This window comes from Antennarius striatus, chromosome 22 (assembly GCF_040054535.1).
Source record: "Antennarius striatus isolate MH-2024 chromosome 22, ASM4005453v1, whole genome shotgun sequence".
Lineage (NCBI taxonomy): Eukaryota > Metazoa > Chordata > Actinopteri > Lophiiformes > Antennariidae > Antennarius > Antennarius striatus.
The window spans coordinates 8,329,783-8,355,101 of NC_090797.1; the positions used below are offsets into that span (position 1 = coordinate 8,329,783).

The following is a 25,319-nucleotide window of genomic DNA, read 5'->3' on the forward strand; positions in this document are numbered from 1 at the left end:
TTTTGAATCTTTATTGTTCCAGGTTTGCTGTTAAACTCCATAGTTTAACAGATGCCACTAAAAAATTACAACAGAAGCAGTTTTCATTTTTATTAGAAAAATTTTAAAACAATTTGGTTTACATGTTTATTTCTATCAAGCCGTGTCTCGTAGAAAAGTTTCCATAGTTTCATGAGAAGATCAATAAAACTGATGTTACATAAAGGGGGATTGCCAGGAGTTTATTAGCTTAGCATGAAGACCAGAAGCAGAGAAAATAAACCACCAACACCTGTACGGTTCACCCACACCTGCCTCAATTGGTTCAACTTCACAAAGACAGAATCTGAACACCATTTGTGATTATCTGAAGCTGCAGCCGCTAACATTTGGAGCATCTAAAACTACATGAAATAGTTTTACCTGCATTACAGAAGGCTGCAACAACCACGGAAATAAACGCTACGAGACGCATTTATAAGATGTTAGTTTTGGTCTTTTGAGGATGAGAACTTTTTATGTGATTTGAAAATTTCACAACCGGATTTTTTATAGATATAACAATCCTGATGTCCAGAGCTTCTTGTCTTCATGGTACTTGCACTATAAGAGCAGCAGCAATCCTCTGACCATCAAGAGAAATATTTCTCAGAATGAGATCTAATAAAAATGTTCCCATCCTCTGGTGATTTCCAGACATGCACAGGTTTGATTTGATTTATCCAGGATTTCTTATTTATAACTGCCGACATTAAAGGTTGAGGTGGATAAAACTGAGGCCCCAACACTGAAAAATAGTAAGTTCTCAGCAGCATCATCTGACCAGACATTAGTTCCAGACTAAACCTGACCGAGGTCTGTAGGTTATACACCTCTGAGGACATTTCCTGTGAAGATAGACTGAAGTAGAAATACAGGAATTTTTTTTTTTGCTTTTTCGTCAACACCATAAAAACATCATTGACCTTCCTCATAGTGGACAGAAATGTACAACTCTTTGCAGCCAGATGCCTCGAAGTGACTTACTTGCATCAGGAATGAAAATGTTTTAACTTTACGTACCACAAATTAAAAAAAAAAAATTAAAAACTCAGCTGGGATTATACAAAAATTCCTCACTGATACTCCCAATAAAACACTAATACATGAATTATAAAATAAATGCAGTAAAAGGTACATTAATGCATTAAATATTGCATTTTCTGTTCATGCACTATACTTTGGACGGCTTCAATAAATATAACATGAAAGAACGGCTGAATGTAGAAAATACTGGAAAGGTCTCTGGTTCTACTACAAGAGTTGGTGGGAGGCGGAGGGTTGTGCACAACAACTCAAAGACCAGAGTTACCGGCTTCTGCTGCCCCAACAGGGATCTCCTGAAGGAAGTCCTCGTCCTTCAGCATGCTCTGAAACACAGAGGAGCAGAGGTTGAAGGAAATGACTCAAGGTTGTGCTCTAATCCCATAGAAGAGGTCAGCGTCTCACCGTCAGGTTGTTGATTCCTTCTGAAAATGCTCCGATCTGTCTGACAGTCCCTTCAGAATCCTCCATCTGCCGGAAATGTTTAGAAACTAAATCGCAAAGCTCAAGTTGAAACAGAACTTTTCCTGATATTTAAAAAAAATAATAAAAGCAGCAGAAGTGTCTGCATACCTGCTCCAGCTGGTCAAGGCCGTCGTCAAAGATCCGGACCCTTCCCCTCTGGAAGCTGCTGCTCTTCGGCATCTCCACATTCATAGGGCAGACGTACTCCTCTCCGTCATCCTGACGTTTCTTCCTCAAAGTACCAAAACCGCCAAAAGACAGGCGTCTAGGCTTCAGGAAGAAAAGTTGAGGGTTTAAAATGCGATGAACGACTTCCACATTACCTGATAAATTCCCTTCATAACACAGTCATTTTATCGTAAAATAGCTCCTGATGTGTCGTGGTAAAGTTCACCAAGCGACCACAGTCGTAAAGCCGCGGCTGTATGACCCATGACAGGAGTGTGTGAAATGACGACAGATTTGTCTATGATGTCCTCCTCAGCAGTTACCTTGACCTTGGCGGTGGCGGTGAGGACAGTGTAGTCTGGGTTCTCCAGGCAGTCCTGCTTGAGCCTCTGAGCCTCCGAACCAATCAGCAGGTGAAAATGTGTTGCCAGGTGGCGTCTCAGCAGGGTTTTGTTGGGAGGGATGTTGAGCAGCAGGGCGAGGGCTTCCACATTGAATCGAGGCTCCAGAACCTTTAGAGCGAGCCGAGGTTTGATAAAACATGGTGAGGCAACAGAACAAACACAAAGCAAACGTCATTGCAATAATCATGCTGTCGAATTTAATAGCTTATAACTACATTTAGTTATTTTTTTCATTGGTTGAGATGTTGCTACATCTCAAATCATGTCACATGATTATTTTTTTTTTACTTTATCACACATTACCTGGACCACAAAAACCTCTCATGCAACCCCCCTGCCCTCACCATCAGCCCTCCATGGACGCCGCTGCCCCTCAGATTCGGAGCATATTCTGCCAAATCCACTGAACGGAGCCACTCCATCACTCTGTGGTTGGTCCACTGGGAGATCTCTGCAGGGGTGACGTTGTTCTGGACATGACAAAGTATAAATAGATTAGAGACACATCCAAGAGCATTTTTAAACAAAAAGGGAAGTGCAGGTAGTGGCTTCCTGTGTGATACCTCATCAGAGGGTCGCCGCCTCAGACAGCTGGGATCGTAGGAGTTGAGGCGGAGGACCTGGATGGCCCTTTTGATGCTGAGATGATGGAGAACGCTGCCCACCTTCAGAGACAGCAAGTCCTCCTGGGGGCAAAAAAGTTATCACAGGTCAGTTGTTGAATGACTTATTCAGATGGGATGTTCAATCAGAATGGAACAGAGAGGATGACTTAAACTATCAAGTTTTATCACATCAATGTTAAAGAAATTTGATCTTCCAGGCTCCACATCGACAGAATAAGATTTTTAAGTTCCTGCCAGCTCACCACAGTCATGTAGTGTAACATGCGTCCATCAACACGAGCCTCATCGAAGTGACTCTTGTACTGTGGAAGGCCAATGTCATCCAGCCACCCTACAATAAACAGCAGCGAGTGTCATCCATAAAAATACAGTCTTTTATATTTCACATGATGATGACATGACTCACTGGTCACCCAGTTGTGGTCCAGTTTGCCCTGGAGGTCTTCCTCCTCTGACCCCAGAGCCTGCAGAGCCAGCTTCAGCTTTTTCCTGTGAAGAGGCTGCTTCATGCACAACTCCTGATTAGGAACAAACAAACAACAATAATTCTCAACACTCTAGTAACTGCAGCAGTGTCACAAAGTAGGAATACACGGTCACATGTGGGAGTCAGCAGGTCAACTGTGATTGTACAGTAAATAATAGAAGCATTAAAAGGGATTTGAACTAGTAAAAATGTGAAAGCAGCCATAAGTCACCCTGTTCAACTGAATCCAAAACAGGTTCATTTTATTTTATTGTTTGACTTACTTTTCCTGATGACTTTAAAACTGAGTCACATAAATTTTCATTAGTTGAATTTTGTGAATTTTATTACTGTGCTGCAGTTTGATTTTTATTTACTCCAATTAATCAATTCTGGTGAATGTAAGTAAGTTCTCTTAAAGTAATTAAATGTTTTAATTCAATGTATCTGATCCCTAAATAACAATATTTTATCATCCACTGGTCACCTTCTCTACTTCATGCTGGGAGGCCTGCAGCAGCATTTGTCCTGATGTGACCCAGCTCTGACACTGGGCCACATATAAGCCCAGACCCTGTTCATGCAGCCATCCGCACACTTCATCTCTACTCCAGCAGGAGAAAGGAACAGTTGTGGCACTGGTGGGGAAATAAATAAAATAGTAAAATATTATGACATTTTAGGAGACAAGGTAATGATAGACAAAAGGGTCACCTGAAGCCTACCTGTGTTTAGGTTCACGTGACCAGCCGAGTCGTGGGCCAGCTGTAGCTCTGACTCCACCCCTCCTGAACTCCACTTCTGCTGCATCGTCAAGGTTGAAGGAGGTGGAGTGACTCCTCTTGAGTCTGCAAGAAGATCACATCAGGAATGACCAAAAATAATGAAATCATACAGTATGTCCTGAAACACAGCTGACCCTGAATGTTACCTGCCAAAGAACTTCCTGAAGCCTCTTGATTTCTTCTTGGTTTCCGGTGAGGATGGCAGAGGAGCTTCATCACGTGGTTTCTGTGGAGGAACGCCGGCCAAGTCCAGGTGCTCCGTGCCTTTATGTTCTGTCTCAGCTGTTAACGTCATAAGATAAAATATACTTTATTATCCCATACGGGGGAAATTTGTCTTGGGCAAGGTGCACTTAATCACCGTCAACATTTTAAAATATACAAGATAATACAAAGATAGCAACCTTGTACATACATAAAAGAGACAAAAATGCCCAATCAAGAGGATATCACTGTCCTCAATCAATGCCAAAAAATCATTATATTCATTATATTCGGGTTAATAGACCTGAATGTAATGATGCAGACGCACTTTAGCAAAGCCCATCCACCAAGCCTGAGATTAAAACTAAACTACAGCACAACACCTAAAGAAGCACCACTATGACCCAAACTAAACCACAGGAGCTTTACAGCTGACACCACCCATGCACCACCTGGCAAGTTACAAATGCTTCCCAGCTTCATTGTCTTCAGTGCAGATTAAAATCATGGATAGAGATAGCTGGACAGAAATGGCTAAGGCCACAGCAAAGCACCTTTTCAATCAGGGTGTAGAGGAGTCACTCAAGTTTCAAGTTTTTACTCTTTAAAATGAAGCAAAGAGAAAAACATCTGATTGATCCACAATCTGTAAGAAATGATAGCTAGGAGCACTAGAGGTTCAAAAGGTTCTATCACAGTATGTGATCATCAGTTCAACACATTCAGGTGTCAGTGCTGTCTTCATTCATGTCCAGCTGCATCATCCAGAGCAGCCGTACTGAAGCCAACAAGCCCACTGTACTGTACCTAACACAGGCGCACTGGCACTCCAGGTGCGGTCTTCGTAATTTTCAGAGCATGAAATGATATGAGCACCATTCAAAATGTCAATAACAAATGTGATGAGTTCAAGGACAGCATCGCATTGAGGGGATTAGAATCACCCAGGTTTGGAGAGCTGGCCGTCTGCTTGACTCCACGAAGCTTGAAAAAGCCACGACCGAAAGAAGAGCGAGCCTTCTTCGTCCCAAAACTGTCATTACTGATATTTCCTTTAGGAGGAGAAGAAGGTCCTGCTGGGTTTCTGACCTAAAAGGATAGAATACAGAACAGCAAGGAAATGAAGCATTACAAGTTTATACTAATGTGTAGTTGCACCATTTGGCCACCAGGTGTCAGGCTCGTACTTTAGCAGCTGATGATCTCTGACAGTTATTCTATCAGTCAACTCATGTTGATCAACTCACATTCAGAAGGTCAGAACTTAAAAACAATAAACAGATTCTGTTGACGTGGTTGGAAATAAAATGATTATGCTGACATATGCTGGACACAAGTCAGTTTCTTACCTGGTCAGTGATGCCTGGCTGTGGGCCGTCTGAAGAACTGAAATGATATGAGTCAATATTTGTGATTTAATTTTACTAAACAGTAGGTAGCTATAGACAGCAGCTGAAACATCCTCCACATAAAGTCAGACTGAGGCACGTCGACTTTGATGACAAACCACATAATTAAACGTTACAATACTGAGTATTTCTTGAACCAAAAATAGAACTTAGGTAAAAGTATACTAATGAAATATTTAAAGGTAATTTAAGATATGTAAAAACAAAAAAACATGATTCACAGTGAAATAATCATTTTTATTATTCATATCATATCTCATATCAACAATTCTGTCATAGAGGCTGTTTTGTATGTTTCAACTGTGCCATGGTTTTGGGTTGTAATTTCAGCTCCTGAAGACATTTAATGTGTTGCTGAAGGATTAAGAAACAGTTTCCTTGAGGAGACTCCATGTTAGTAGTTGATTTAAGAATCAGACTGAAGTCAGTTTTACCTCTCAGCTGTATGGAACTGTCGCTCTCTGTCCAGTTCATTCATTTCAGACAGCACTGCTATACACGGGGTGGACTGAGACAACACAGACTCAGGATTAATAGATCACATTTTCTCAGCAGTGAAACACTTTCACAGCTCAAAAAATAATAACAGTGACAGAATCTCTGAAATCCTGGGAAGAGCAATTTCAGAGTGGGAGGCTGAAATTGAGCTTTTCAAAAGGAAGCCCACAGTCTGGGGTTCATCCTGTATGTGAATTGTTTTGACAGAGGTCGTGTTTACCTCGCCAGAGCTCCTTCCTGCCTCCCCCACCAGTGCCAGGGTCACTTGATCCACCTCCATGGATACAGGAACTGAGAGATCATCTGGGATATCCTCATAATCATCTTCCTTTAACTTCTCTGGAAGGACAGTCAGAGAATTACTGTAAACAGTTTATCCCTTTTCTTTTTAGGACAATAACAGTAGGACTACATGAATGTAGGTTACAACTTATTTTGATTTACATTGGTGGCTTAGATGGTGGGGATCATGGAAACCCAGACAGTTGTTAAATCATTTCAACAGTATTTACTTGATCTCTTTTGACACAGATTTTAAGTCTACTCTGATGGACAGATTATTAAAAAATTTTACCAACTGTTTACCAGTAAAACCTAGAAATCAGTATAGTATCTTCTTTCACATTACCCTAAAAATGAAAAGAAACGACATTCAACCATGTTCCCTGTTATTGTTGCCAAGGAGCTCTGTGTTCATCGGGATCAGTCGTTTGTCTGTCAGCACGCTCGTGCAAAAATACCAGATGGACTTTTGTGAAACATGGTGGGAGGGCTGGATATGTGGCAGGGAAGAACCAATGAAAATTAACGTAGATTTTTGAACCATTTCCACCTATTATGCATAAACTATCCACTGGATTTTACTGAAGCTTGCTAGAAGGGTTTGGTGCGTAGTGAGGGAGAACTGATATAGTTTCAGAGTGGACACGTATAAAGACGTGAATCCAGGAGTATCCATTCTGAAGGCTTGTTGGAATTTGGGTGAGCTTTTAATTAAAAAAAAAAAAGACTGTTAGGCCATGGTGGATGTACACACTCAGAGCAGTTTCACTGTATTGAGTGCCTGTCCTTCAGGCATCCTCGCTTTACTGTACTGTAGATTACTGTATATTAAATAAAGTTAAAAATAATTACAAATGTGTTCCTTTGATTACATCAGACTTCATTATTTATGTTGACAGCAATGAAGCATGAATGTCGGCAGACTTTGGTTTAAAGAAAGAAAAGTTCTGTCTGGCAGCATTGAACTGAGAGTAGACTTTTTTTAATGTCCTGATTTAACACACATGTTTTGTTTTCTGTTTTTTTTCTTTTTTGTTGGTGCTGTTTGAGATATAAAGTTCAAAATTAGGTCCCATTTTGCAAATTGAAACCATGTTTTAAAATCTGCCTGAAAACCTCCAAATGTTGACTCATTAATGTCATGACAGTAACACACACGTCGTGCAAACCAGGTAACAGTCAGTAAATAGTGATTGTTAGTATCGTGCTTGAAGTTGAATCACTCTCTGACCTTTAACCTGCTCCTGGACTTTCTGGCACCTGGTCAGAGACTCCTCCAGCTCTTTTATCCTTCGCTCCTGCAGATAAACAGACCTGATCTTCCAATTCCAGCTGCTTTACAGTAAACCAGCCCCAGCTGCTGAAAAGCACATCACATTGTACTGCACCTTCTCATCATTAGATGATGCCAGCGATTCCAACACCCTCTTCATTTTCAACATTTCTGTGTCTGAAAGACAGATCAAAAGGAGATGCTTTAGACTTGCGGTCAGCTTACGTTCCATTCAACTCATTCCATTCAAGTGAAACCTTGAAATCCAACAGCAAAGACAAGAAATATTGATCCAAGGGGTTCAGTGTGCTGATCAGTTAGTTTGTTGTTGCAGTGACGTTTTGACTCCAATATGAGATGAGATGTACTGTATTGATCCCAAACTGAGAAATTTAAATGTTGCAGCAGCATTCAGACACACAGAACAAACAGAAACAGAGAAAATATACGTTGAAGAAAAATTAAGACATAAGGGGAAAGAGAAAATAATAATAATAATAGTATTTTAAAAAAATAAATAAATAATACCCTAGTATCTAGTAGTGAAATAGTTTGACCCTCAGTGGCAATACACAGGACTTAATGAAAGCCATATCTAAACATCAGATTGGTGGAACTCTGATATGTTAGAGCTGTTGTATAGAGCAATGGCTTGTGGCAGGAATGACTTCCTGGATCTGTCCCTTTGACAGCAGAGCTGTAGCAGTCTTTTGGAAAAGGAGCTCCGCTGTCCATCCAGTGTGTGGTAGAGAGTGTGAGCAGGGTTATCCATGATGGATAACAGTTTGTTCAGAGCCCTCCTCTCCATCACAGCCTCCACAGTCTCCAGACTGGATTTCCAGTCCAGTCTGTTGTTGATCTTCACGCCCAGGTACTTGTATTCCTCCATGTCCTCTACAGCCTCTCCCAGAATGCACAGTGGTTGTGTCACGCTTCTCTTCTTGAAGTCGATCACCATCTCTCTGGTCTTGCCAACGTTCACCCTCAGGTGATTGCATCCAGCCCACTCCACAAAGTCATCAACCACCACTCTGTACACCCCATCCCTCCCCTCACTTATACACCCAACAAAAGCCGAGTCATCAGAGAACTTCTGTAGGTGGCATGGCTTGGAGTTGTACTGAAAATCAGTCCTGTACAGTGTGAAGAGGAAAGGGGACAGTACAGTTCCCTGAGGGGGTCCTGTATCACTGAACACCACGTCAGACAGAACACTGCCCAGACGGACAAACTGGCTTATCTGTCAGGTAGTCGCTGATCCTGGAGACGGTGGAGTTGTCGACACCCATCCCCCGTGGCTTCTCACCCAGCTGCCTTGGCTGAATGGTGTTAAAAGAACTGGAGAAATCAAAGGAGGTGATTCTCACAGTGCTTCCCCCCACCATGCAGATGCAAATGGGCTCTCTGCAGCAGGTAGATGACGGTGTCATCAACTCCCAAGTGGGGCTGATAAGTGAATTGCAGAGGTTCTAGCAGCCCTTTCACCTGAGGCCTCAGGTGGGCCCAGACCAGCCTCTCCAGCACCTTCATCAGGTGGGATATGAGGGCAACTCGTCAGTAATCATTTAGCGCTGATGGGGCTAACTTCCTGGGGACAGGAACCAAGCAGCATTTCTTTCACAGCACCGGGACTCTCTCCTCACTCAGGCTCAGGTTGTAATGATGAGGAGGCAGCTGGGGGGCAACAGTTCTTCAGGATCCTGGGGCTGATACCATTAGGGCTGGCAGCCTTCCTCTGGTGGAGTCTCTCCAGCTGTCTCCTAAGCTGGTCTGTAGTCACCGCCATGTGGGACAGGGTGCTGGTGGGGGAGGTTGCTGGTTCCGTGAAGTAGGGGGCGGAGGTGTTGCCAAGGACTGCCCACCACAATAGTCCCTCTGGGTTTTAATCAGCGTGGCAAGCTCGTCTGCCTTGCTCCCCAGAGACCTCACGTTTCCTGTAATGATGACCGGCACCGCCGGGTGAAACCTCATCTTCTTTGCCTTCAGCTTTGCCCCAACTCTGCAGCCCTGATGCCTCCTCCTCAGCTCCTCCGGGAAGTCAGGCCTCTCTCCGGGCAGTGGCTCAGCGGGGCGCAGCGCCATCAGCTGGTCGCAGGTGTAAGCAATGTGCTTGCAGTTGCGCCTGGGACCCTCAGTTGCCATGGATACAAAGGTAACAAAAATGTCGAGGAGACGTCCAGAAAAGTCGTTACCTCACTGATTTGGCAACAACAGGTAGTAAACACAACAGTGAAAGGTTAGAAATTAAGAGAAAGAACACAAAATCAAAGAAAAACACACAGGAGCTACTGCAACAATCGCCACTTAGCACGGCGCCATGATGTGATCCACTAAAAGTGCTAAAAAAAAATGAGGATGAAGGGCCAAAAAAAAATGAAAGATGTGCCAACTACTTGGTCCTATGATCCAAAAAATATTCATCTCATCTCTAGACCTCATGAGGCATGTCTATTTGCGGTCTGTTTGTCTGAAATCCTAATGAGCATTTTGAGGCTCATCAAGACAACTTACTCTGATCTCAAATTTTTATCAGACAACCAAAGCTGTTTTTCTTCCTCTCGTTGTTTGAAGGAGCCCAGAGAAAAGGAAATCTTACGACAACAGAGAGCACAGTTGAGCTGTGTGCGCCACCACACACTGAGGGCACACTGCTAGGAGATCTGTCATCATTAAATACCAAATTCAGCTGTTCTGACCACTAATTTCAATTCAGAGAGAAGAAGGTAATATCATGTCAGAAATGGGAGAAGAGATGGGAGAGAAAAGGCTGCCTGAGAGGGTCATAGCATTTGGAATCTTTCAACTTATGGATAAGCTTAGTCTCACCAACATCAAACACACTTTCTAGCTTTTGCATTAGTTTTCAAATATTCAAACATTTCCATCAGGAGTCGATCAGATCAAAATTAATTAACACAACCTGAAATAGTAATAACTGATAAATAATAATCTGAGTCTGGTTAAAGATTGCCTATAAACTGCACGAGAAGCTAACTGCTATGGGCTAATGACAAGGAGGTAGGAGATGCAGTTGATGCATCTTATAGTTCACAACACTCACACACAGACACAGACACACACACACACACACCTCTGACTCACTCATTCATTACAAATAACAGGCCTATCATTTTTCACAGGATATGTTTACAAGCAGAGTCTCCATTTAAATCAAATGCATTCCTTTTTATCGCAGAGAAGAGGGCAGATGGTGGAAGAGTCAAACGGTCAGATATGTTTGGTATGGAGACAACAGGCAAACACAGATAAGGTGTTTAGTTGAAATCAGCTCATTAGACTTTAGAAAGATGAGACAGCATGAGCTCTTTTTCTCCAAGCAGGCTGCTGGAGGGACGTCTGGTGTTGCTGGAATTTGAAATATCTAATGGTTTAATCCTCATAAACCCTTTCATAATATTATAGTCCCTGAAACCAGGAGATCCCAGACAGTTATTAAAACTTCACCCACCTCTCTCTCCTCCCTCCACTCTGCTGTGGCTCTCCACTCTCAGTCTATGGTCATCCTTCAGCCTTCTCAGCTCCAGCTCTCGATCCTCCAGCTGTCTCTGCAGGAGCTGCAGCTCCTCCTGTAATGAAAGGAGATGAAACACAGTCATTCTATGGTTCTCATTACTTTTTGATTCAGCCTTGAGAATACAAAAGTTTTAGTACAGGCTATTTGTTAATGTATAGATCAAAACTAAGCTGATTAAAATAACTTTACCTTTTAATAAATGTCAATCTATTGAATAAAAATGATTTATTTTAATACATATATTATAGACTGTTGTGCATGTGCATACTGTTTGTATCCTACAGTATTCACACACAACTGATACTGAATATACATACAGGATATACATATACAGTGCACCCTCGCGCATCATCACTCATGATTTCACCTCATTGCGGATTTTTGGCAGGCATTTAAGTGATACAGTACACGCATTCTTTTGGCTGAAGGCATCTGGAAGTGAGCTATGTTCCGTGAGTCTCAGACTTATGCGAGACACAAAAGTGCTTAAACAGTCGATAAGAGTGTGGGAAAAGGTAATACAGATATAAGGTGGTTTGATATCAGTATGGGGAGGGTTTGTAAACGTTTAAATTACTGTAAATTATAGTTTGTCGTTCTATTGCGGAATTCGTTAATCGCGTGTGGTTCCTGGAACAAATTACCCGCGAGGAACGAGGGCGCACTGTACTTCATTAATACATACCCCCTGCTGTTTATTTATATACAAGTAGTCCTCAGGACACGAAAGTCTGACATACAAAACAGTCATACATACGACCACTCAACTCCCCCATCTTGTTCTTGTACGTCACTGCGAGTATCTCAGCACGTCAGGCTTCATACCCCCTTGGATACTTTACCATTTATTATGGCTAATAAAGTAAAGGCTAGTGCTAGTGGCAAAAAAACATAAAGCAAGTGATGATAGTGGTAAGAAACGCAACAATCTCTTCAATGATAAATGACTGACAATAACTTATCCCTCCTCCTCCACTGCTCTAAATGGGGTGGCAGTGGCTCAGTGGTAGAGTGGGCGTTAGAGCGGGTTGTCCAATGTTCCAAGATCGGCGGTCCGATTCCCGCTCCCGCCCAAAAACACAACCCAGAGTGTGAGCTGACGGTGGGAGGTGTCAGCTCACCTCTGAAGCACTACTGACGCACCCTTGAGCAAGGTGCCATCCCCCTCACAAGCTGCACATTTGGGCGCTCCACAAAGGGGCTGCCCGCCACTCTACCTCCCATTATATGCTTACAGGCCCCCTTGTGTGTGTTTGTGTGTATTACAGGGGCCTGTACACACTAATATGCATGCATGGGATTGACTAACAAAAGCTAGAGTGTGCATTTGTAATTGTTGGTTGACGACTACCTGCATTCATCTCATATACATGTGCTTCTGGTAAAATACTTTTGTAAAGACAATAAACCTGAATGTATTATTAAAGACACACAGGAAAAAAAGGTCGATACACACACTCGCACAGAAAGTAACAAGGCTCTCAACTAACGACAAATTGGCTTGATGATGAAATTCATTATTAAGTCAATAAACATGTTGTAACAAATTACTCTGGCCACACCAGAGCTTTACAGTGCCATGATAGATCAGCCCTCCTTCAGCACATTCGTTAGAACTAGTTGTTTTGTGGGTCAGTTAGAAGATAAGTTAGTTCAACCCTGTTCTCTACTTAAGACTGTGTGGTTCTTGTGAGATGGTTTCATGAAAGCTCTAACTATTCACAAAACACACACAGTAAAAAACCATCACACACAGTAGTGTTCAAAGGCTTTTGTGCATCAATAAACGAAATGTGTAACTTCATAAATGTAGAAAGAGACTGTAAAACGAAAATGGTTTAGGAAAAGCTGTGAGGTGATTGGACTCCATTACACATCCGCAAACGATAAAGGGGGAATCACTTACAGCAAGTTTGGTGAAAGTCAGGAAAGCAGCGTGCAGCAGTGGAGGAGTAGCAGGTTTAGAGAATCTTAAGGACCAGAAAGGAAAAGAGAACAAACTGGAGATTAAACCTTGTTCACCTCATCTCCTCTGAACAGCGGAGCCTTCCACTTCGGATACTTGACAGATTAGCATGTTGTAGAAAGAAGTTAAAATCAAAGTAGAAACAGTCGGAAAAAGAGCAAAGGGAGCAGATAAACAGCATCATTGAGGGAAAATAAAAAGGCTCAAAACATTATTAGGCATTTCAAAGGTTAAATTCAGATCCCTTGTCATCAATAGTATGTTCACTGGAAGCACTCACTTTGGTCGCTTTGAGTTTCTTATCACACTGCAGCCTTTCATTCTCAATATCAGTCACTCTGAACCGCAGGTCTGTTACTTCCTGGTACAAGCCCTGGGGAGGAGAAGAAAACTCCCATTACCTACTGAGGGCACCCTGTGCTGGGAGGTTAGTGGAAATGGCGTGGGAGACAGGTCTGTTTTTCTTTTAATGGAGGGGAGTTCCTGCTTACAGCATCAAATGTATTCCAAGTGATGTCCCACTAGAAAAACATGATAAATCCACACATGGAGACCAATTCTAGATAAGAGGGAGGCATCAGAAGTACCATTACATTAACCACTTTAATCCCAGTCAGTATAAAGTTTCATCAAACTATTGTTTAACTTTATTTTGGAATACTTTCATAAATTCATTTTAACCTTTGAACTTTATCTTGTATGTCCTGGACAACTTATAAATGCAGTCATTTTGGCATCACATGACACCTCACATGTATTTTGACTGCAGAAGTATTCTACTTCCTCATTGTAGAGAAAATAGGGACGGCGCCCAACAGCCAGTTCATTATACAGTACTAGCTTTGGCCTACCTTTCCCATGTTTCATTTAGACTGAGTTAGTTTTGCTCCCAGCAATCTCTCATTGTCTTTGACGATTGTCAAGAAACAGCGTACATCCTGTCTGTAAACATCTACTGACGTCGCCACTGGTTTTTGTCCCATTTCCAAACACTGTGTGTTTTAAATTCTTCGCGATGTTTACCAGTGTTCTCAATAGGATCAGCCCATGTATATTTACAACATGAACAACGGAGTTAAGTTCAACTGAGAAAGCGGCTCTACGCTCAGTGCAGAGAAATCAACAGTTATTAGCAAGAGAGAAAAACATAAGAAAAATAAGAGCGAAATACGTAGTACTAAAGTTACTGAAAGTTAAAAAAGTTCAAGACGGTATGTGTTGATAGAGGTAGCTCAGAGGGAAATAGGGGGGAGGAGATAGGGAGCTGAAAGCCACGCCCCATTACCACAGAGCGTTTGGGGGCGGAAGTGATTTATCAATATTCAATGGAAGATATTGAGGACCATGGATCACTTTGGGTCAAGACATTTCAAATACAGTGTAGTTGGACATCTAGTAGCTGAATGACACAAATTTAAAAAAGCATAATATGGGACCTTTAAATGGAAACAAAATGAGCACACTCAGATGTATTCAATTCAGTTAAACCGCTTTAGGTTTTTACTGTCTGGAAACACCACATAATAATCCAGAAATCCATGCCCAAGCTAGCACACAGTGAATGAAAGAGAGGGACAGGGAAGGAGGAGAGGTAGGAGAATGGATATGGTTGGGAGGAGGGGGTGTTCTGGCAGGAAACAGCTGCTGGTGTTTTGGCTAACCCTTAAGTTCATGCTGCTCCACATAACAGATCTCGTCCTCCAGTCGAGTGAGACAAATCTGTGTGACTTTAAAACAATGACTGTGAGGCTGCCAGGAGTCAAGAGTCACACAACATAGAGCAACAAGAAAGACGGCGCAGGTGCAGCTGAGACCTTCAGTCACCTCTGCTCAGCTTTACATGACATAGATGTAAAGAACAGCGCAGTACCTCATTGTCCCTGTGATCTCTATCCACAGCTGCCAGCTTCAGCTTCAGACTGGACACCTCAGTCATTAGCTCCAGCTTCTGGGTCTCCAGTGCGGTCTGCTTCAACAGCTCCTGGGGAATGAGGGGCACTTTCGTGAAGACTTTTAATGTTAAGTGGAGAGATCCTGGTTTCTGATGACTGATCCCAAGCCATAGAGAGGGAAACTAAATTTGTAGAATCCCTACCTGTTGCAGCAGCTCCTCGTTAGCATTCAGTTTCTCCCGATGATGCTCCAGGCAGTTGTCTAGGTCTCGAATCTTTTCACCTTGCACCTCCACCTGGTCTGTTAGAACACTTACCTGGTCAATGGTGAGATATTAGTATTAATCACAATGTAAAATCTTTAAAGCTCCAAGACAGCAAATAGTGCAAGTCTTCCAAGGTGTCTTAATCTTCTAAAATATATAATCTCATCGCCATTCAAAACACCAGGTACAATGCAGGTCTTGATCAACCTTATGGTAGAATGCCTTCTCATTTTGCACAACCACACAGATCACATGCATGTTAACAAGAATTTGCTGCATTTGAACAACAGGCTCACAAAGAAAGTTTCTGTAAATAGACCACAACATCAGGAATTTTGCAAGAAAAAGGAAAAGGTTACAGCTAACCCCAAAATAAAACATTTTACTGCTCTTTCACCATCAGTAAAGAAGGACCAATAACTGTGGTTGACCAAACCAGTGTTTGATTTGACTTGATCTACAAACTTTGCCTATATGCCTCATGGCTCAATGCATTAAAGACATAACTGAACATATCCACAACAATGTATTTCCTCTCATCAAAAGTGTCTTGAAACTCTCAAGCTGATATAATGTTCAGATGACCAAGGAAAAACTAAAAATTTGATTCTTAACATGGGACTCCTCAGCAGAGGTATTTCCCTTTAAGGCAGCCACCATGTAGAAATCCTTTCAAGAGGAATTTTGCTGCTTTCTTGTCACTACAATAAAGAATTATGGACACAAACCTGAAGAATAAGACATTCCTTGTCACTCTCCAGTCGTGACAGACGTTCTTGGTAGACAGTTTCTGAGCTGTGGCCATTTGTCTGAAATGAGAATCGATGAATGTTGATTTTTACTGCTTGATCAAACAGCTGTATATCCGGTACATCTGTTAAACGCTCCTGACCGCTGCTTCCTTTGAGATGAAATGACGCACAAAGCCTTTAGCTGTCATGGTGAAATACAGCCGTGGCTGAGGAGACCAAATGAAAACACGGTCCAGCCTTGAGCCATGAAGATTTTCTACCATACAACCTCCCTGACAATGAACTTACATGGTTTCCCTTGAGGAAAACGAGATATTTGATTTGAGTTTTCAGAGAAACATATGAGAACCAACAGATCGCTCAAATGCAATACTGAATTAATTAAATTGAATGAAATCACTCTCTCCCAAATATCACAAACAGAAAAACGAAGCAATGCAGAGGAAAAAACTCCAGCCTTGGCATGAGTCTATGTGAGTTCAAAGGAAGGAATCTATTTGTAGCAGGACTCCTATAGAAACTCATCCCTCACTATGCACGTCATAACAATTCTTACAATACACAGTCATTGTGTAGGAATTGGCCCCAAATCGTGTGATCCAAACCTGGGTAAGTCATAGAAGATTAGTACAGAAAGCACTGATAATTTCATCCACAACTGTTGGGCGTTATATTCACTTTGCAACACATTGTGCAGATCAAATTTTAAAGAAATGTAAAGGTTTAAATCTAGCAACTCCAAAACCCTGACAGGCCTACTTTCAAGGTTTAATGAAAGGGTGAGCAATTTTTTTTTGTGTTTGACGGGTTTTAAAGCTGCCATGTGCGCTAAATCTGTCCTGTCTCATCAAGTCTAAATATGATTCATCAACATACTTGTGTTGGCTTACAGAGTGAGTTCACTGTTGTTAGCTTACCACACATGAATGGCTAAGTAACACTAGAATGACCACTTACCAGTCGTCCGTGCAGCCAGTCTGCCAGACCCTCTGCAGTGGAATCTGGGATCTGACATCGCAAATTGTCCCTCTCCTCATTATCCATTAGCTCCAGCGCTCCCCGCAGATCCTCCAGCAGGTGGAGCACCCGAAGCCCACCCAAGAAAGGCGAAGTGGGTGACTGGCAGTCAAATAGCCCATTGGAGTAATCCATGGCCTTGGAGCCTGGGATGATGGAGAGGAAGAGTTAAGGAATGTGGGAATTTTCACATAAATCATGAAGAATTGTAGAATTATAGCAACCCTTTTGGGCTTACAGGCTGTAACAACACAAATGCCACTGATTGGATTCTCCACAAAAAAGGATTTATGTCAGAAGCCACACTGCATCTGACACAATCTGATATACCAAATGACTTTAAATGACATTAAACATTAACTTCAGGATCAGAACTTAGACTGACCCAATCTGTCTGCATACTCCTCATATGATTGACAATGCTACGCTTACTGATTGAACAACGCACTTTATTTTGCAATCCATCTGATTTTGATTTTCTTGCTTAAATTTTACACAGGTGCACTCTAAAAACATGTTAAGACTAAATCTTGAGCTGAGATGTACACATTCTGCTTCAATGTGGGGAATTGCATGACTGCATAATTTATATATTCAACCCCTGAAGTCATCGTGTCATTCACTGGCAACTGTCTATTCCAGTTTATTCAAAATACAGAGAATAAGCTTAAGTTAGCTGACTGCATGCTATATTCCTTGAAGTAGAATTCTATTTACACCTTTTATTTTATCATACATTCAAGTGAAATACCCTTTTGTAAGTTTTTTATGCAATTTTTTTTCCCGACATTGTTTACCAATCAAATTTTAACTTTCAACAAACACACATCCATAAAACACACTGAAAAAGTAGCAATATACAGGGATCCTATCTAACATCATATGACTCATCATGAGCAAGTAATGACAGTAAAATCTCCTCCTGTCTCTATGTGAATCATCTTTTGGATATTTCAGACAGGAGTGCAGATTTTCAGTGAACTTAAGAGCATGATGTTCCTAACATGTGCTGGCGTCGACTCCACGCCATCTGTCATTCGTCTTAAATGTCAGCCATAATTAATGCGTCAAGGGGTAACAAAGAGGGAGCTGAATAAATAAACATCCAAACAACCATGGCTTCTCCCCAACAGTAAAAGACTGGGGCTTGATGACTACTGGTGATTTCTGTAGACATGGGGGGATTGAGGGGATATCATGTGATCAGTCGCCTCTCTCTCCCGTTGGAAAGGTCAGCGCTATAATTACACACATCAGCGGAAAAATAAGGACTCTAAGAGCAAAGCCTGCTTCATCATCTGCAGTGGCACAACTACTCTGTGCAGCCAAACGTTCCCAAAAAAAGAGTTTGTATTCCAAACTCAGGGAGCCTGAATAATCATTAGCTTCTGTCACTGCGTGGACAATGGAAACTTTGATTTCCCATGGTGGTGGAAAGCAGTAACAGAGAAAAAGCCTGTCATCCAGCCACACAATGTATACATTATCCCCAGCTTTCATGTATATTGAGATGAATTGCATAAAATTTCATGTAGGAGCAAAAGGAGGATAAACTGGACGTAGTATTCCCAGCTTGCAACTCAATTGTTTCCAGATGTATCCAGACTCCTAGCACACCATGCCCACTTGAAAAAGTTACAGCCAGGTCTTCCTGTGTACAGTATAGTTACCTGCTATTATCCCATCCATTTGCTCCAGGGCTGCCGCCAACATCTCGCTGGCATCAGACATCATCATGTGCTCAGGGGTTCTGAAAGAGAAAAGAACAGTAAGTCAAACAAAACAGACAAGACGGAGCCATTAAAGGCAAAGGCATTGAAGAAAAAGTATTCAATCACTAAATTAAAAACATGAAACGTGTCACATGATTCTAACATGCAAAGAACAGAACTCTGATCTAAAATAGCATTTCATTAATACATAGAGGATTGTATCATGGGATCAAAACTTCCATTGGAACCACTAAAACGACCTCACAATCAAATCAAATCATCTGTCCTCTTCAGACTTCCTCAAGCAGAGAATCAAGATATTTGTCAGATTTGAAGAAAATAACAATCGATGTATTCAGCTGGCTTTAATGATTTAATGCCGATTCCAAAATTTTAAGCAGGATTTCTTTCCTTTTTTCCATGTCAGGAGTTAGTAAGATAAATATTCTTGGAGTTTGTACTCTTGATCAGATAAAATTACTTTTTTTTCTGAATTTTCATTCAATTTGAAGAACAGTCTATTCTGATTGATCATTAAAATAATCTGAATTATTTAGTAGAGGCCACATCCTCAATATTTGTCATTCTTCAGAGCATTCCTCTCCTTCATCACATGCATCAGCTCTGAACACTGCAGTCTGCCTGCACGTCATTGCATTTTTTATTTGCATTCTGTTATGACACAAACTGTCTTTCTTCTTATTTTAAATGGCTGCTTTGTCAAATTTTGCCACAAAAGACTGACTGGCCGAGAAACAATAAAACAAATAGATCTCCAGGACTCATTACCCAACAGGTCTTACTTCTGGCAGTTATGGGTCCTCATGGGCAGCCCCCCCACCACCCCCACCACCCCATCTGGAAATAATGACACGATTCTCCCACGAGTCTCAAGGCTTGGAGTATCGGCATCGCAAAAGTCCATAACAAAGCTGGACATTAACCCCCTGACTGATGAATTTAAACAATTATCACATGTCTCTCCTTTATGTGAATTGACCACTTACTACCAGATCTGATTTAAAGGGGTTGGGATAGTTAGTCCATGAAAATAGCAGCTCAAGGCCAGGACTACAAACTTGAGACAGTGGCTCTGTTTGTTTCCAAGGTAGAAGGGCAGGGTCTGTAGGGTTTACTTCATTTCCTCTCTTTCAGGGGTCACAGTGTCCCACCCAGCTTGGTGAGGCATATGAAGAGCATAATTAGACCAATACCACCAATATGAGTGGTGTGGGGATTCTCTGAACACAAATGGTCTTAAGTATTTCAATTTCACCGAAACACTCCACAGAAATTGAAGCAATTTTCATCCCAAACATTACTAATGTGTATGTGTGTTTGCTCTGGTATTACTCCAGTGATGTGGATGCATACAGAAACTATTACATTTCATTTAAAGCAAATTTTCTGGAAATAAGCCAGAAAGTACATTAGATTGCAATCCAATTGAATTTTACAGTACCACTGGAACATTCCTGGTAGAGTGCCACAAATACATTAATCTTACAACTGATGTGTTTTCCTTTTCAGGTATTTCCAGGGTTTAATGAAAAAAAAGAGATTCACTGTCAACACACTGGAAGTTGTGTTTGGTCAGCTGCTTCTTTCACTCCATGGTGGAAACCTGAAGCTCGTCCCACTCCAAAATGGGCTGCTGTTGAGACTTCAGATTCTCTCTGCCTGCGTCACGGCACAAAACAACGAGTTGCGTGGCAAAAATCGTCTACAGCCCTCCGGGAATGGACATTTAAAAAAAACTAATTCAAGAATTTTAGACACATAAAACAAGATCAAAGCATGTTACTATGACATCATACTTTTTCTGCCATCTTGGGATAAAAACCACATAAAATGTCATTCATTTTATAAGACAACCTATTGAGAGTATGATTATGTCCACATGTAAGTCAGAATTTTAGGCTAATAAAAGAATCACACCAGGCGTATTACGTGGTTCTGTGCTGGTAATATGGTAGAAAATGCCTACGCATTATGATATAAAGTATGTCCTCTCCTTAAAACTTATAAAACCAGACCTCTCAAAATGCCAGGCTCAGACATTTTCCATTTACTTTTCCATCAATGATGAGCAGGTCATCCATAAAGAATTTTCTGACCAAAACCTCAAGATGGAAGCCCAAAGTGAGGGTCCATCACTTTTGGTATGTAAAGAAGTGTCTAATGATGATTGATAACACAACTGCAGAGGAGTTAGCACCACACACATTCCTAAGCAGGTTAGTTCCCCAAAAAAACCAAACACTCATGCATGGTACCGACATCCCCGCCGACCTCCTTGACCTCTTCCACCCTTCAGACAAAATAGAAGATGCTAACAAGTGCTATTAGTGTATGAAAAGCAATAGAGCTCAACTGTTGTAAACAAACTATTACAGCACTTAGACCACTGTCGAACTCATTGACTTTCAAATGGTCAACAACACTTTGGCTGAAGAGCACAAAAGAGTATCTGATAAATACATTATCTGCTCTAGTTTGAGCACAGGCTGTTTAAAGTCACAGATGTTTTCGGGGATTTCTGAGCAGTTTTAAAAAGGTTACATAATATCTATGACCTATATATATATATATATATATATATATATATATATATCCAAACTAGTAATCAAATGAACAACCATAGACAGGGTGTGCAAGTAAGAAATAGGACTAGATGGTGAGAAACAGACTACAGATACTCATATCAAGGAAGCTGTGAAACAAGGTACAGCTACTGAGCACTTCTCTGTTGTAATGTGCAGTAATTCTCTGTGATTGTTCGTATCGGGTACAGTATATGGACAAAAGGACAGTAATCAAAAAGAGTTTCATAACCCTTTGGGCTATTTACATAGTGCTACTGGGGCTATCCATGTCTTCTTTGAGTGACTCTTGAAAATCATGCATTGCAAAGTACAACTTCAAGCCTTTGATGCTGATACACAAACATATATAAAATATAACGACAGGCAATCTTAAATTTAAAAAATATTGATGCCATCTGGCTGCATGTAGTTGAAAGCAGCACTATCTTGTTGTTGTTTTTTTCCTATAGAACAACACATAATTGTTAAGAAAACGTCAGACTTCTCATGCTGCAAGGTGGTTTTAACATCAACCAGATGGAAAAGCATATATGGAGGGGGAGAAAAACGTTTGAAAAGAAAATAGGCTGGAATTACTTGACCTTATGCCGAGTGGTTGGGGTCTAAATCACACACACACACACACACACACACACACACACACACACACACACACACACACACACACACACACACACACACACACACACACACACAACCTTGTGTGTCTGCTCCTACTCTAAAAGCCTCCTGCCAGCTGTGCTGTACTACAGATGTGCAGTTCAGAATGTAACTGGCTCAGACCACTGAAAGCACTATTAGTTCTTGCAATGACACTGGAAGCAGTAGCAGTCAACAATTACGAAATGCATGGTGGATAAAACTTAAACCTGGTGGCACCATTTTTGAGTCTGAGGCTTTAGATGAAAACCAGTAACAGTCAAAACAACTCATATCCTTCTTGCTATCCGTTTGAAACTAACTTACTGAAAAGTTGGCAAAAATGTCCCACAGGGCTCAACATTGCATTCATTCTACTTTGTAAAATTAAGAATCTGAGAGTATTTACTTACTAGCAACTTTTAAGATGACATACGAAACAAATATTTATTTAAAAATGTGATTCAAAAATAGATTTGAAACCCAATGCAAAATCAACCAATGAAAATAAAACTAAACAATGAATCTTACAGACTAGCACATTACCTCCTGAAGTCTGGTTATTGGGCTTCAGTCAACTCTACTCTATTTGAAATACTATCCTATGAGAAGGGAAAAAAGATAAATCTGATTTAGGAGAACTTTGAACCAGAATTATTTCAGTTTTACCTGGAAAATGATTCCAAAACTCAGGATGCAGAGATGATCAGTGACACGCCCTTGAGACAGTCAGAGCCACGTGAAACCCAATCAGTCAACCATTGTCTTTTTTTTTTTTTTTACAATTTCTCAAAAGTAGTGTGGTGAGCTTTCACTTTGAGCTGCAGTGAGGTCCAATTATTTGACAGAAATGACAGAGCAGACTTGAAAGTTGTGCTTTATTTCTCCACAAACAACTCTTTGTGTTTCAGCGACTCACATGATAGCACCTCAACAGTTACTGCAGTTTTTCCATGTGGCCCCATCCACAACAGTCTGAAATCAACACTGGAGGGGGAAAATAATTAGGATTGTGGAAGGGGGCAGGAGGAACTGAGTAAAAGGTCACAGCAAGCCAAGAAAAACTGTCTCTTGTTGCATTTGGTATCATAGTCTTAGCAGAGAAGCAGCCTTTTCTTAGTGCGTAGTCTTATGACTGCTACTGTGAAGATGGGGTCACATTATGCAAACCCAAATGAGTTAGGAGTGCTTGCATTGCATGAAACCATGGACAAGCTTGAAACAGTGGTATCCCCACACTCAGGAAGACCATCACCCTGTCCTGTCAGGAAGTAGTTCCTGGCACATTCAGGAGAAACATTTTCCTCTAAGTCAGAAATGACCATTAACAGCAACAGCAGCACAGACTGCAACAACAAACTCAAACTTTTAATCCTCACAGCAAAAAACAATACACCTTTTAGAGCTCTTGTATGAAAATGATACTTTAAAAACATACCATTGAGTGACAAATGACAATTTAGAAGCATGTAAACAACTCCAAAGTGACACATCCTCCCTTAAAAGTTCACCACTGCAACAAGAATGAAAGGAATATAAATTCCAAGAACATAAAAAGGTGGCTGAAATAATAAGATCTTGATTTTCTTGGCACCTAATATCAAGAAAAATAATATGTTAAAGCTAGGAAAACAGTCTATGCCATGCTGATTTTACTCCAGGCCACATTAACTGTTGCTTTGACGTAGGTCTAACCATGGACTTTGTCTGAACAACAAATAAATCCCCGTCGGCTATGGAAACAATGTATTTGCCAGGAGATTAAAGATATTTGTTTGCCTGTTAAACAATCATGGGGCATGATGAAAATCAGTGTAATTATGGAAATTCTCCTACTGTAAAATTAAATATGGCGGTGCAAGCAAGAGTGCAACTGATTTTATGATCAGCCAACCAATAGCTGTGAGATTGTAGCGGGATACAATTACGGTTATTTGCAGAGAACAAAATCAAATACTTTGTTATACTTTCAGTGATGCCTGTAGGCCAAGAAATCAGACGTATGCAGAGGGAAAGGCTGCCAGGAGGTCATGCAGTGCCTCAGGAGTGAGGGTTTTCCTGAGAAACTGTATACGCTACAGAGGTTTGTCTTAACAAAAGCTGCACAAGTCTGAAACTGATAATGAAATAGGTTGACATTGGACCAGAAGCAGCTTTTAACCACTTGCTCTGTATTGGCTGCTACTGTCTTTTCTATTACAGTAAATGTCTGGGAGTCATTGGGCATGGCTGGAGTTTCACCAAATTTATGCATGGAATGATTTGATTTGTTCTTAGTTTGAAAATTCTAGACAACTAATTATGACCCAGTTCATAAACTAAATCTGGGATATTAAAATCTCCATTCGGAGAGGGTTAATATTTTTTGGGTTACAGTACATTAGAGAAAAGTGGTAGAGACGTGGTACTGCAACCAGCTGAGATTATACAGATTCATTCAAATGGAATCGAAGCATCTGTAAAGGTTATAAATTGTTCCGAAATGAAAAAAAAAAAAATCCAATGTCATCACAGTGACATCACTGTAGTGTTGTCATAACAATGATCCATTGATCAATGATGATCCTACAGTTTAATAAAAATGATCAGGATTGGTTGCAAGACTATTATGAACCTACCTTCCAGCTGCAGTGATAATGTGAGGACTCTCTGAGTACTTTTGACAAGTTTATATGTGGTTCATATTTTATCTCTGCTTAAATTATGTAAAACCTACAAAATATATGATGATACAGCTGTCTCATAACACATTTTAAATGTTTTCTCCATGGATGGTACATTGCATGAATTACCAAGCTGTAAAAGTGTGTGTGCTTCTGTTCAGATGCTGTTGTTGGTGCTGTCTACCTTGGTTTGAGGAATATGGAACAAACACAGAAAATGCTGCAGGTCTAACACTGCGACTTTTATGTCACCTCTAACACTGTAAAACCGTCAGTGCACGTAGATAAACTATGTTATCGTATAGTTACCAGAATTTCTTTTTTTTTTAAAAAGCCAACTCTGACAGTATGTTAGCTAAAATAGCTTCTGTGGCTACATCCCGTCCAATTAGTGAGAATACTGAAAAACAATTAAGTTCACGGTCACATTAAGCTAAAGTGGTAACGAAGTCACTCTTTCGAAAGTACATTTAAACTTCAGCAAACTTACATTTTTCGACCAAGAAGTGACTTTGTCTTACTGCAAAAACTTCATGAATTTTTCACGGTGGATTCTCCGTTGAGGCTCACCTATCCATTAGATTTCTGAGCGGAGGAAACTTTTCTGAAGTTATAAAAGCCATTCTGTT

At 41.0% G+C, this 25,319-nt stretch overlaps 1 protein-coding gene across 2 annotated transcripts; it reads right to left on the minus strand.

The window, feature by feature from the left end:
- Window positions 1–75: 75 nt before the first annotated feature.
- On the minus strand, window positions 76–25,319 carry LOC137588987 (liprin-beta-1-like). Of its 2 annotated transcripts, XM_068306329.1 has the most exons (25): window positions 25,181–25,319; window positions 18,741–18,820; window positions 17,011–17,216; window positions 16,030–16,110; window positions 15,239–15,352; window positions 15,014–15,124; window positions 13,424–13,516; window positions 11,112–11,229; window positions 7,758–7,819; window positions 7,601–7,667; window positions 6,308–6,426; window positions 6,024–6,097; window positions 5,530–5,566; window positions 5,125–5,269; window positions 4,123–4,258; window positions 3,917–4,039; window positions 3,679–3,829; window positions 3,132–3,243; window positions 2,968–3,056; window positions 2,663–2,785; window positions 2,444–2,569; window positions 2,019–2,207; window positions 1,636–1,797; window positions 1,468–1,533; window positions 76–1,388 (listed from the first exon to the last, which is right to left on the minus strand). In XM_068306329.1, the coding sequence occupies exons 2-25, from the start codon at window positions 18,805–18,807 to the stop codon at window positions 1,314–1,316; spliced, it is 2,646 nt and encodes an 881-aa protein (XP_068162430.1). In that variant the 5' UTR covers window positions 18,808–18,820; window positions 25,181–25,319; the 3' UTR covers window positions 76–1,313. The 2 variants fall into 2 exon arrangements, with proteins under 2 accessions (XP_068162430.1, XP_068162432.1); XM_068306331.1 differs by lacking the exon at window positions 13,424–13,516.